The 12,597-nt window shown below is 40.7% G+C and overlaps 1 protein-coding gene across 13 annotated transcripts in view; it reads right to left on the bottom strand.

The window, feature by feature from the left end:
- Window positions 1–98: 98 nt before the first annotated feature.
- ABI1 (abl interactor 1) overlaps window positions 99–12,597 on the bottom strand; it is a 78,440-nt gene continuing 65,941 nt past the window's right edge. For 3 of the 13 annotated variants that reach the window (XM_069006594.1, XM_069006586.1, XM_069006587.1), the window contains 6 exons: window positions 12,470–12,570; window positions 11,444–11,518; window positions 9,651–9,827; window positions 6,762–6,848; window positions 2,403–2,588; window positions 99–790 (listed from right to left, as the gene is read on the bottom strand). In XM_069006594.1, coding sequence (XP_068862695.1) covers window positions 615–790; window positions 2,403–2,588; window positions 6,762–6,848; window positions 9,651–9,827; window positions 11,444–11,518; window positions 12,470–12,570 — 802 coding nt within the window. In that variant the 3' untranslated portion in view covers window positions 99–614. The remainder of the gene's footprint in view (window positions 791–2,402; window positions 2,589–6,761; window positions 6,849–9,650; window positions 9,828–11,443; window positions 11,519–12,469; window positions 12,571–12,597) is intronic. The other 10 variants (XM_069006597.1, XM_069006599.1, XM_069006598.1 and 7 more) reach the window with 6 other exon arrangements.

Below are 12,597 nucleotides of genomic sequence, written 5' to 3'. Positions count from 1 at the left end.
ATTTTTTGAATCACATGGACACCTTAGACCCAAACAACTCATTGTAATAGACTTTAGTGAGAATACTCCAGGTAAAGATTACAACAATTGGAAGCATCTTGGATTTTTAAAAAAGTATATTTCAATACATAAGTTTGTATGCATGCTTTAAACAAATATAGTTCAAGAATGAGCAAAGAGTCTAAACAAAAAGTAATATGACCAGCACTAACATTAAACTTCTCATCCAGGTTTTAATATGTTAGTCTAACGTAGTGTTAGTTACCATGCTGTACTGAAAAATGTAATGGCACAATCTGATCATGGTTCATTAAATATTATACCCTACTTCCCCATAATATTTAGGCTGGTCATAAAATTAACAATGCATAAGTAAATAAGTATAACCAGTTATAGACAGTTGCTTGTTTTACAAATTGCCATCAGGTAAGACATACTGTCCCCAGAGACTCAGAGATGGACATTCAATCATACCATTAAAACAGTATGGCCTGAAGAAATGGGCACAATTTTTTGAAAGTATATTAAGACAATTCTGTTAGCTTGTAGTTACCCCTTGTAAATAATCATGGTATGACTTGAATACAAGACCAAACTTTGAAAAGCAAAGGATTTTAATCGGCATAGTGCATGATTGATTCAACGTAATTCCCAGGAAACAAGCCAGTTACTCGATTGCAAACTCCTTCATACCAGCCGTCATCGTTCTTCTTTATCACATAAATGATTGCACCCTCCATAAACGACAGCTCGTCATCTTTGTCCTTTGTATAGTCATATATAGCAACAACTGTGGAATAAACAGGGACACATTTTGCATTTTATTAATAGCAACAGTATTAAAAAATAATTGTACTTCAGAAAGTGTTAAAAGATAGTTTGCTATCGTGGGATTTTCAATAATGAATTCACATGCTTTTCCTGTTTAATATTAAGCCCAGAAAATGGAATTTCACTCTCCTTGAAACACTAGCTAGCAGTAAGAAGTGGGTGGGGACTACACTGAACACTCAGTTAAGCTGCCGACAGAGAAGTACTGTGACACAGTAAAGTGGAGCTTATGGACACTTAAAAGCTGAACTAGGGAATAACTGACTCGTGTGGTACCCATTTCTGATCAGATTACCTCAAAAGCATATGAATCTCTTGATTAGAACATGGCTAAAAAAATTTTACAAAAATCATTCCACTAAGGCCCGTGCTTGCACCTCAGTGTGGTGGCCTTGCACACATCGCTGCAAAAGCCATTGCACACAAATTAATGGTCTTTCCTACAGAGCTTTTATGTCATAAGGAGTTCTGGTGTTACTTTTCAAGGAGCTGCACTGAGTTAAAGTAGGAAAGTTACTGAAGAAGAATGTAGAAGTGACATCTGCTATTTTTCAGTACCTGCTTGGTGAATACTTTACTCTTACCGACCTCCAACTCGCTGTGTGCCATTAACAAAGCGGAGATTTCCCCAAGGAAAGAATGTTGCCTCCACCAATACTGCAGCTAAAAACTACCACTATGAATATACAGACCTCAGACATCACAGCCTTACCCTTCAAAATTTAATATGGATTTATGCAATTGATCAGCTTTATGCATTCCAAGAATCCACTATTTTACACCTACATATATTCTCAGATATCTGATGTCCTAATGCCTAGCAATGATGTGCTGCATCAGTTACTTTCATCCCATGGGTATGTCCTGCACACAGTCCAGCTTCAAGTGAAGGTACAGGAGCTCTGCCACAAATATCACAGGTACCTGGCCCCATTTCATACTCACTACAGCATGAGAAAACTTTTCATGAGAAAACTGGCATCACTATTGCTGACAAAATGGTCAGTGCCACAACACAGGCAACTCCACAGGCAGGAAATTTGTTTCTCCATTACTCATGGGAAGAAATGTTTACTACGTGAGTTCATACCTAAGCACAGTTCACAGTCTGCTAATCTGGAGTCACTGATAAATCTCCAAGGAGACCTCAACGCATTTTATAGTTCAAAGTCTAGTAATCCACTCTAGTAGTACAGTTTGATGGGATAAATGCAGCTTGGAATTTCTGCCCATTTTGCAGCAGTTTGTAGATGACTGCCCAGCAATCCTAAGGTAGGTACAGACGGTCCAACTCATCAAAGATGAAAGCCATCCAATTTACATCTGCTTCACGTGAAGAAGCTTTCTTTTTCATCCATGCTAGAATGCTTGAAGGTATTTTATAATTTGTCCAAAGAAGGATTATGTCTTACCACATTAGGTGTAGCCACAAACCAAGGAAAGCACGGTTTGAATTCTGACTTAGGAAGGACAGTGACTGTTTTCATCGGACCCACACAAAGTGCTTCATTCCCTTCAGATACCATTAATCCTCTGATACTGCACTAACACAGCAGCGACACTTCTCTTACCTTTCTCTATATAGTTTTTAGGTGCCCAAGCAGGATCTCCATCTGCATAGGGATCGCTGTACTGCACAACAGCAGCCTCCTCATCCTCATAATCCACAGGGGGTGGGGGTGGAGGAGGAGGAGAGTCATCAAACATTGGCATCTCATCGGGAGGCGGCGGCGGGGGAGGAGTCGGGCTATCAGCAACTAGAAACATTTGGAGATTATTGTTTTTTCTTAAATCAAGGCAGGGTGGAGATACAAACAAACCTGAGGCTGTACACTGTAAATAAAAGGGCTGGGGTGGGGGGACACACACAGCATGCACTATAATACCATGCACTGATTAGAAACAGAGGCTTTGTATTAACAACTACAACACACAACTATATTTGTTATTAGTGGTCAAATCTATGTATAAATGCTACTAGAGTCAAAGCACATGCTGCGGGGCATAAGCTGAACATCAGCAGAGAGGAAAGCTTCCTGCTCCAATGTCCATGCGCTGCAGCGTTAGCTATGGAGGACTCCGAGTGGCACCCTCTGAGCCAGGCAGCAACAGGCCTCTGACTAGGCCAGCAGCTTGATTGGTTTTTAATAAGTCCTTTGTCTGTAACAGTCACTTTAATTTACTTCTGAACACTGCTTCCTTGGATTCCTTCTCTCTCAGAGCTAGCATTAGGGAACAAAAAGATCTGGTGTGGATCATAAATACTAGTCTCTTCCCTTTTTTAAAATTTAACCAGGTAAGAGGAAGCCAAGTAATCCTTCTGCAGAAGAAAAGCTTTGTACAGATTCTTATCTTGCAGACTAACTTGTGTGTGTGCACACATTCAGGATTCAAATAATAAATGGAAAACTACAACAGGCAGCTGCTGCTCTTAGGGAGAAAGTGCTCAAGGAATTAAACGTATAATCCAAAATGTCAAATCTCTGCCCTGAGATTATCCAATCAGCACAATTACAAGTTGCTTTGGGAAAGGGAAAAAGAGAAAGGCATTATGGTACAAATCACTTTTTAAATCAGTTCATTAAATTAGTTTCCAGTAACATTCACAGCAGCCGGCAGCAAAATAGAGAGATGGCACACTCAGATGCAAGACATCAAGTCACTCTATCCTATTCGTAGGGAGATGTGGTCCACTACACATGGACCTAGGTGTAAACCCTATGAAGCCACAAGTCAACTGAAAGGAAGCTATTGTTACTAACATCAACTTTGTTACATAGCAATACAGATTCATTTTCAAGAGATCTGGGATTCTGCCCACTGAAAACATAGGCTGAAAACTACTGGTCTAGGCAGGGTTTGATGTAGAGGCATCGGGCCCCAGAATGTGTAGCTCCAGCACACAAATTTTGAAAAGGAAGCAAAGCAACAGAGAAAAAAAACATTGCACTGAGTGAAGCTTTAACTGCTGATAGTTACAATGGCACCAGAGAGTAGAAACAGGGCTTTTGTTTGCTTGAAAGCCTTTTACTTTTGGCTGGTCACTACTCTAGCAGTGACTTAACCTTTGCTCTTCAGCCCCATGCCCCTGACAAGGGACTTGGGCACTGCTCCCATGTCCTGTCTGGGTCAGACTGGCTGCACTGGGACAGGTCTGGCACCTGCTGCCAGGGGCAAAAGGGGGCAGAAGCTGCTGGGGCAGGGGCTGCCTCAGCCGGTGCATCCAGCCCGCTCCCTTCCCCTGAAGGGCCAATCCTTCACCTGCAAGCCCAGTTCCTCTTCAACCTGACCAGCTGAGCTGAACACCCCACAGCTCTCTCCATCAATAAGACTGGCTGCCACTGTACTAGTGATTCCTCTCCCATACAGAAGCCCATTTATGTCACTTGGAGACAGACTAACAAAGTCTTCAGCAGAGTGAATGCTACGTCCTGCCTGTTACTGAATAGCACTCACAGACAGGCTTCATTAATCCACCACAGACACATGACAACACCGTTTATGAATGGACTGGTTTTGTGCTGCAGTTTCAGAACATCTTCCACAAAATGTGTATCTCCCTTTAATTTCTGTCTGCAGCCAGGAAAAAAATAAAAACGGTGCTGAAACAACAATCATTTGAGATCTTGAAAAATCCTTACCTTATGAAATTTTTTAAAAAATTAAAAATGCAAAAAAAAAGTTACATTTATTCAACAATGAAGTTGCAGATTTGAAAAGAAGGAAAGAGGGCAGGAAATGCAAGTGTGAAAGCACCAACACATACTCTGAGATGCAGGAACTGCAAGCTTTATGGGAAACATTTAAAACAATTCAACTTCACATTTAAACAAGGAGAGAATGGAACAGAAAATTAGACAAGTGCCACTCCACTTGGAGGAAGTATCTCCTCGCCTCTTGGACTTTAACCCAGACTTTTCCTGGTTCTGAACTTAGCCAGACTCTAGGACAACATCACCTATCCTAGGGGATGGGAAAAAAAAACAAACAAAAAAACCATACTAAATGAAAGGGTAAAAGGATGAGTATTTACATAGTTCCAAACTGAGACCTTCTCTTGCATATATTCCCATCCTTATTCTTTAAATGGGGACCAGCAGACTCCTTTTTGAAAAGACTGGGTGTGAGAGTACAGCAACTTACATCAAATCAGCTGTCCCTGAGCACCAGACACATCGGAAAACCTCTCTGAAGGAGATGCCCACAATGTGGATGCAGGAGAAAAAGAAAAGGTGTTGCATAGTTTCTAAGCCCTTTCTCCTTGTCCTCTGAAAGAAGTCCACAAGCAGAGGATGTTGCTTTCCAAACCCACAGATCTCTGTGATGAGGAAGACAAGTCTACCCATGTGTCACCTAACACCAGAGACTTCTTGCAGAAAACGAGGCCGATGAAAGTCTAGCACACAATGCCAAACTCAACACCAGCCTCTACAGCCAGCTTTGCTGAGCGTATGCACAGGCTGCCACATGCACCCCTGCCTCCAGAACAAGGCAGCCACAGCTCCAAGCCATACTTGTTATATACCTTTCCAACCCAAGGAACTACTAAGAAAATAAAGAACAATTCCTATGACCAGATTTCAAGCTTCAGATTTCAAGCTATTTTGCTGCAATTTCTTTCACAAGTCAGCTTGCATTTTGCTGTTGCACGCACAAGTCAGTCTGTCCCTTTCACCTCCACTCTCCCCAGGGCTGTGTTATCTCCAGGAGGACAATATTTGGAACAATTCAGAAGCAGGTGTCAATTTTCTCAAGTTTATCTGCAAGTGAAGACATTCTGTAACCTTCATCTTCAGCAGGTTTACCTCTACACTTTGTATTTTGGAAAGGTTTCCAACACAATTTTGTGGCACATTATTCTACATCAACATTATCCTTACTGTTTACCTAGCACAGGACTAAATTACCTTCTTTTTGAATGAGAACCAGAGAGATGCCTCCAATCTCATGGGGAGTGCTCAGAACACAACCACTTAAAAGCTCTAATGGGAAGCAGAACAGCAGCACTACTCAGACCTGGGGTCCCTAAATGGATGCTGCAGCTATATAGCTAACAGTGGAGTAATAGCAGCCCCTGAGATCCTAGCAAACCTCAAAATGGCTCCCAAACACTTTAAAACATTTTTTACTTACTTCACACCTTATCTACATCGTATTTAGTCTGTCGTTTACAGAACTGCAACAAACTCCTAGAGAAAAGATATCCCCAGATCAGGAACACGACTTTGCACCTGCACTGGCACTTGAGACAGTAACACTCACCTGAAAGGAATCAAGCAGTAATGGTGAAAGCAGAGTTACCAGTATAAACACTCTGCAGCACAGGTCACAGCTAGGGAACACCTCTCACAAACCTAACAAGCAGAGCTATGCTGCAAGAAGCTCAGCAGGGAAATAGGGCTAGAGAACACAAAGAAATGGAGAATGAAAGCTGCTGAGAGGAGAGATGCCTTACAAGCTCCTTTGTAATGCATTAGATCTTGAGACTGCACATATTCAATTGACTGTACCGCTTCCTGAAAAATGCTACAGTACTGGAATCAATGGTTACACATTACATATTCTGACATATAAGCCTTTCTAATAAAAACTAATCAATTATCCCTAGTGAAAAAGGCAGGGTGATTCAACATGAAATCAGTGTTTTCAATTAAAATGGAATTTTATACTCACACCAAACATATGCCACATTCCACACTGTACTTCTGCAATAAATTTGCAGTTCAGAACTTGAATGGGTCAGTAATAATCATGCACATGTTATAAAAAATTGAAGAGTGTGCCCTTCAGCTCCAATAGCATATTGACACTAGAATGCAAGATGGTATTAGCTTCTGGAAAAGGAAACAAAATAGAGTCTGACTTGCCAGCCATGCATGCTAGAAGAGAGTAGGCTCTACCCTTTAACAGCTCAGCTTGTCCAAACTTACTGTTTTCCTGCACCCTGGCCACGAAGCCTGTGAGAGGTATCTGTGGAGTCAACTGAGGCATAGGGGGAGGGGGTGGAGCAATAGAAACTGGTAGCAACACACACACCATATTGGGAAAGTCAATGGACAAAGGAAAAAAAAAAAAGGGGAACAAACAAAAGCAGCCGTCAGTAACGAGGACCACAAAACAAAGTATGTAAAGAACAACAAGAACACACACACACACAAGAACCTTCTTCAAGCTTGTGTTTCCAACAAGGCTGAATTCGTGGTTAGCCAATGGAGGATCAAAAGCAAAGCATGCCCGTGTTTAGCCAGGTAACAGCCGAGCGCAGGCTGCGTGTCTGGAAGCTCACAGGGTGCGTGTGAAGGTTCTTGCTCTGTCACACATTTTGTGTGCTTCACCTGGGGAGCACATAAAATTGAGCTTTTGTCTTGCTGCTAACAAGGATTACTCAATTTAGTAGTTAGCTTTTCAAAGTGAGCTACTAGGAGTAGAGGTGATGTTTCGCAGGATTCTGGACTCCTTCTCTAAAATGAAAGTGGAGCGCTGCATCAAGTGCAGCAAAGCAGCACTGACACAGAGGCAACACTTCTGCAAGGGGTACAATGTTCCAGCATCAATACTTCACATTGACACAGAGAGCACCTCCCATCACTGTGCTCTGCTGGTACAGGGGCAGTGGGCTAGCTCACTGCATTTTTGTTTTTCTCAGAAAAAGGGGCCTTGTTGATTGCTGGTAGAAAAAACAGCTATGTCTTCTGTGGTGAGAGGGCACTCAGCAACCTAAAAGGCTGGTAAAGGCTTCAGCAGCTCCAAGTGGTTACACGAGTGCACAGAGCTCCTCAGGAAGCACTTGCAAGCTCATTTTCTCTGAAGTATGTGCCTATCTGGCGAGTAATGAGACATGTGACAAGCCTGTGCTCAGAGACACTGGGCTGACAGCCCAGATGTTCAACTCTTCCCTGCACAGGTAGGGAAGAGGAATGGGAGCAGTAGGGCAAGCCATTCAAACTATTGGCTCTGGCAGGACCACTCTCCCTTAAGCGCTGGGAATGAAAAGCATAAAACAAAACCCCACCCAGAAACTCAACAAAACATCAACTCATTTGTTTATACCATGTCCCTTCTCAGTGGAACTTCTCTTGCACTGGAGCAGAGAAATTCCTGTGAAGGCGGGAATTCAGCAGGATAATCCAGTTGGAACCAAATTTGAAAGAGGTTCTGTACTTCCAAGTAAGCAACAGTTTTAAATAAAGCTGTAACTAAGATTAATGTTCAATGAATTAAAATGAAGCATTTCGTTCGTTACAAAACCAATAATCAAATAAACTGTATGGGATAAATGATCAATAAAAGCAGGAGAACAAACAGTGTCTCACAAAACTGAAGTAAACATCTAAGAAAAACCAGAGTATTTGTTAGCATGAAAAGTAAAACCTTAAGGAAACATGGGATCTGGGAATAATGTCAAGACAGTAGCACTAAAAAAATAATCACCAGTTACAGAAACAGAGGAAAAAAGTTTCAAGTAGCAAAACACACCCATCAAAATACTGTTTAAAAAATGTTGACCACCAGTATTTTGAAAACACCAGAGAGGCTAGATTAAGAAAACAGCACCTGCATTTGAGCAAAAAATTGCTTTGGACAAATGTAAACGTTCAGAAACAGTGGTGTGCACAGCATTTAAGACAACTGAACAATTCCCAGAAGTAAAATCCTGTTTATTTAATGGAACACAACTGTTCAAGCAGGAGGGAGTTTCTGTTGTTATGGTGAATTAATTTGGAGAAATAAGAATGTGGAGGAAAATGAAATGCTAGTATGGGTGAGCAAGAGTAGGAGGAAAATCAGGTTTGGAAAAAAAGAAGATAGATACTGTGTCTGCATATAAAAATGCTTTCTGACAAATGTAATACTTCTACTCAGAAAACACTTCAGTGTCTCAAATATTTTAAAAGCATTCTTTTCTTAAGAGTAAGTACACAACAGCAGACACTGGACCAAAGAAATCTTGAATCCAAACATCAACATTTCTTTTCAAAAGAAATACTCCTCTGCAGTTTAAAGGGTTGGCATTCTGAACACTAACAAGAAAAAACATTATACAGCTACCACTACACAATGTGTATGTGATCAAAATTTATGGAAATGGCAAGGAAGAAGTTTCCTGATAGAGCTTTCTATCAGCAGCCAAGATCCTTATTTTGCAGATCTTTCTGCAGTGAACCTTGATTGCCCTTTTTGGGGTAGGCAGGCAGGAGGCTGCTGACTAAAATCTGCTCACTTGCCCATGGCATCCATCCCTTCCCTCATTCATCTCCTTCTATACTCCTACTAGTGTGAAAGCACAGAGAAGTTGTCTGCTAAAAGAGAGAGAGACTGAGCTCTTTAACAGTCAAGCTTAAAGCTAAGAACAAAGGAGAAACTTGGAATCAGGAAAGGATTTAAGAAAGAGACAGAGAGGAAGTGTGTGACAGGAACATGAGCATTGTGCTCAGACAGTATTCTTTTACCACTATCCAAACAGTGGGGGGCTGTACTACAGTCATATTAGGTCTCCTGCAAAAAAACCCTGGGTTTACTTTTTGTTCTCCAAGCATACCTGAAATGCCAAGTATAATGTGCCCATATTTAGACAGGCAATGCTAATAATTTCTTGTCATGAGTAACAGCAAACAAGTCAGAAAGGAAAACAGTGTAATTGCATATAGTGCAATCACTGTACAATTCCAGTATGGTTTTTCTTGTTTGTTTTTCCTTCTATTTCAGGAAAGAAAGCAGTAATCTCATTGATGCTTTTCATAAATGAATTAAAATGCCATGCATGCTTTTACAATCATTTTGCTCAAAACAGTTTGTGATTTCAGAGCTCAGCAGCTTACTTGAATTTTGAGAATAAAGAGGCCCGCCATTAACATGAGGTTGAGCAGAAAATGGGGCAGTCACAGAAGGATTCCGTCTGTATCCACCAGAAGATGCTGAAGAAGTGGTAGAGTTGTGTCGCGAGATTTGCCTGGTCATTGTGCCATACTGGGAACCAGGAGCTGAACCAGGAGCAGCTGAAAAGCATTAGCCAGAGGAACCAAGGAAAAGACTTAAGCAGAGCATTACTTGGGATAGAATGCAGAAAATAGAAAAAGTCCAGAACATGGGAAATACTTGATTACAGTTCTCCAATAATTTAAGGTCAGTAACAGGCGATTAACAGAAAAACAAACATCCCTGTTACAATCAATAATAAGAAAAAACACACAGGACATAAACCAACACTCATATAAAGGGCATTGAGAAATTCTGAGAGTACTCTGGGAGACTGGATTGGACTGGAAAATTGAATCCAACCTTCCAACTCTTAAGTATATCTCCATCATACTACATGCAGTAATACCCTTTACTAAAAAGCAGACAGAAAAAAAAATCCATGTTCTGCTCAAAACAAATGATTTCCATTGCAAACCCAAACTTCCTTCCAATCTAACATACAACAACAAAACAGTGAAACAAATGTCACGAGCTTCAGACACTTGGCACATTTATCAATCATATTTGCTGGTTGTGCTTTTATATTGATGGAATTTGCATTAACAAATCAGAATCACCAATGCCAGCAGACAGAAAAAGATGTCATTCATTCTTCATTATAAATGCCCATATTTACTTTCCACCTACCTGCTGCACATACTTCAAAGTTAACAAAACAGTTTAAGTTCTCTTTCAGATTAACCTCTGACTGAAAATCACACCTTGCAAACTAATGAATCTTACATGTTGCAGTCACTTGAATCAATGCAATTCTTAAATGCAAAAACTGTTTTGCAATAAAATGTTTTGTGCTTTTATATACATGTATCATATAATTATATAATACACAAACAGCAAGCAGTCAGAAGTTTGCAGTTCTGTAATGCTATCCAAAGTCACTTTCACTTAACATTTCAGTAAAGGAGAGTGCAAAGGGTTATGTGGGTCAAAGCCTCCAAAGCTAGTTTCATAACTCAATCAATTACTTTTGTCATCAGCCTGTGACAGGAATGGGTGGGGTATTTTTTCCTGTCTATTTTGAAAAGTACTACTTTTACATCCCACCCTAACTGCTGTATGTAATGCTTGAAGCAATTTCTCAAGAACTGTTAGTTCATATCCTCAAGTCTTCCAGTTTGACACCTGCCTGCAGCATTATGGAATCAAAGCCAAGCCACTGTGACAGACACTTGGGCCTTCCAGTCACCTTATACCCACAGAATAGAACACACACATCACCCTACACATAAGCTACCATTTCTAAGCTAGAGTGTAACTGCTGTGAATTAGTTTCTGCTGCACGAGTCACACAGCCTAATACCAATATTCAAGCTGATTCTGAGATCTTATAGATCAGATTAACTGGATCTTAGCTTAATTTGGAGCAGATTTTAAGCAACTAGCAGCCTTTTTCTCATACCTAATGCATTTAGCTTCAGAGGCTTTAACCACAGGAAATTAGTGGAGATTAGATTTGTTGAAAAAAAAAAAAAAACAACAAAAAAAACCAGAAGAAAACCCAAAATTTATTTTTATAATAAAATCACGTAGGTCCCACTATAGAAGAAAAATCACCCTCACTAAGTTCATTAGGAAGACATGATTATTGATTATGCAGAATGACTGCAATCACTTCAGCATTGACAAGTCTCACCTATCAGACTGCCCATCGGGAGAGGTGGAGGCAGTGGTGGTGCTGGCGGGGCTCCAGGAGGAACAGAAATGTGTGCTAATAAAATAGTTTATATTCCCAATTAGGCCATATTATTAAAAGTAAAAAAAAGAAAGTACAGGCACTTGATAGGCTTCCTAACAAATATGAAAATTCAACTTCAGTTAACTAATACAAATTCAGACCATGATCCTATCCAGGGTTCTGTACCCGCCAATCTCTATTCCCATTGACTTTTACGGGATGCCAGATGCTAGTAAAATTTCATGCCTATTTGTACCACTGCAGGACCAAAAACACCTGGGAAAGGAAAGCCTACATGTGTATAAGGAAGCGAAGACTTGTCATCCAAGAAACAGAGAAATCTCTGCAATAACAAAACTACGTTACACCAAAACTCCACTATTTTCTTATGCCTTATGGGCTTGCAAAACCCACAGTAAATAAGTGACTGAGATGGTTTATTACTAAGATTATAATCCTGCCAGTTTATAATAAAGAAGGACGCTACTCAATCTCACCATTCACCATTCTTAAACACAAGGGAGTGTGCCTCCAGCGCTGAGAGATCCTGCGTGGTTCTTTCACCGCAGATGGCAAAGTTAGCAGGGTATTTCAGAAGCCAACGTCTCCCATTAAACATGTACATACTTGCTGCTGCTCTCAGGGCATCCAGAAATGCCAAATTGTAGACACGCATTTAAAATTACAGTTAAGCTTTAAAAGGATACACTTGTCTTTTACTCCCCCTGTACACCTTTGATTGTCTTGTAAAAACATGGACCAGCAAAGGTGTTTTAACCACCCATTATTTAGTAACTGATTGTCCTGCAACTACTCTTGGTAAAGAATTAAAACTTTAGACATCACTCAGCACTCATAAGTGACTTCCTGAGTAGGACTGTGCTTCAGGACAGTTTCTACCCCATTGTGTTTAGTCAAAGTTGCTCTGCAAACACAAGAAAGTAACAAGTGGCCTTAAGTTAGCATGGGAGGAGTCCCACATACCTGGCCCGATGGTTGGCGGTGAAGGTGTAGGCACGGCAATGGGAATGCCAATACTGCTGCTTCCACTGTTCTCTCGACTGCCACTTCCTCCACTACTGCCACTACAAAGAAAAACACAACTATTAGCA

The sequence above is a fragment of the Aphelocoma coerulescens genome, chromosome 2, assembly GCF_041296385.1.
Source record: "Aphelocoma coerulescens isolate FSJ_1873_10779 chromosome 2, UR_Acoe_1.0, whole genome shotgun sequence".
NCBI lineage: Eukaryota > Metazoa > Chordata > Aves > Passeriformes > Corvidae > Aphelocoma > Aphelocoma coerulescens.
Note: the sequence above shows the minus strand (reverse complement) of the source record. Positions and strands in the feature narration are given on the sequence as shown.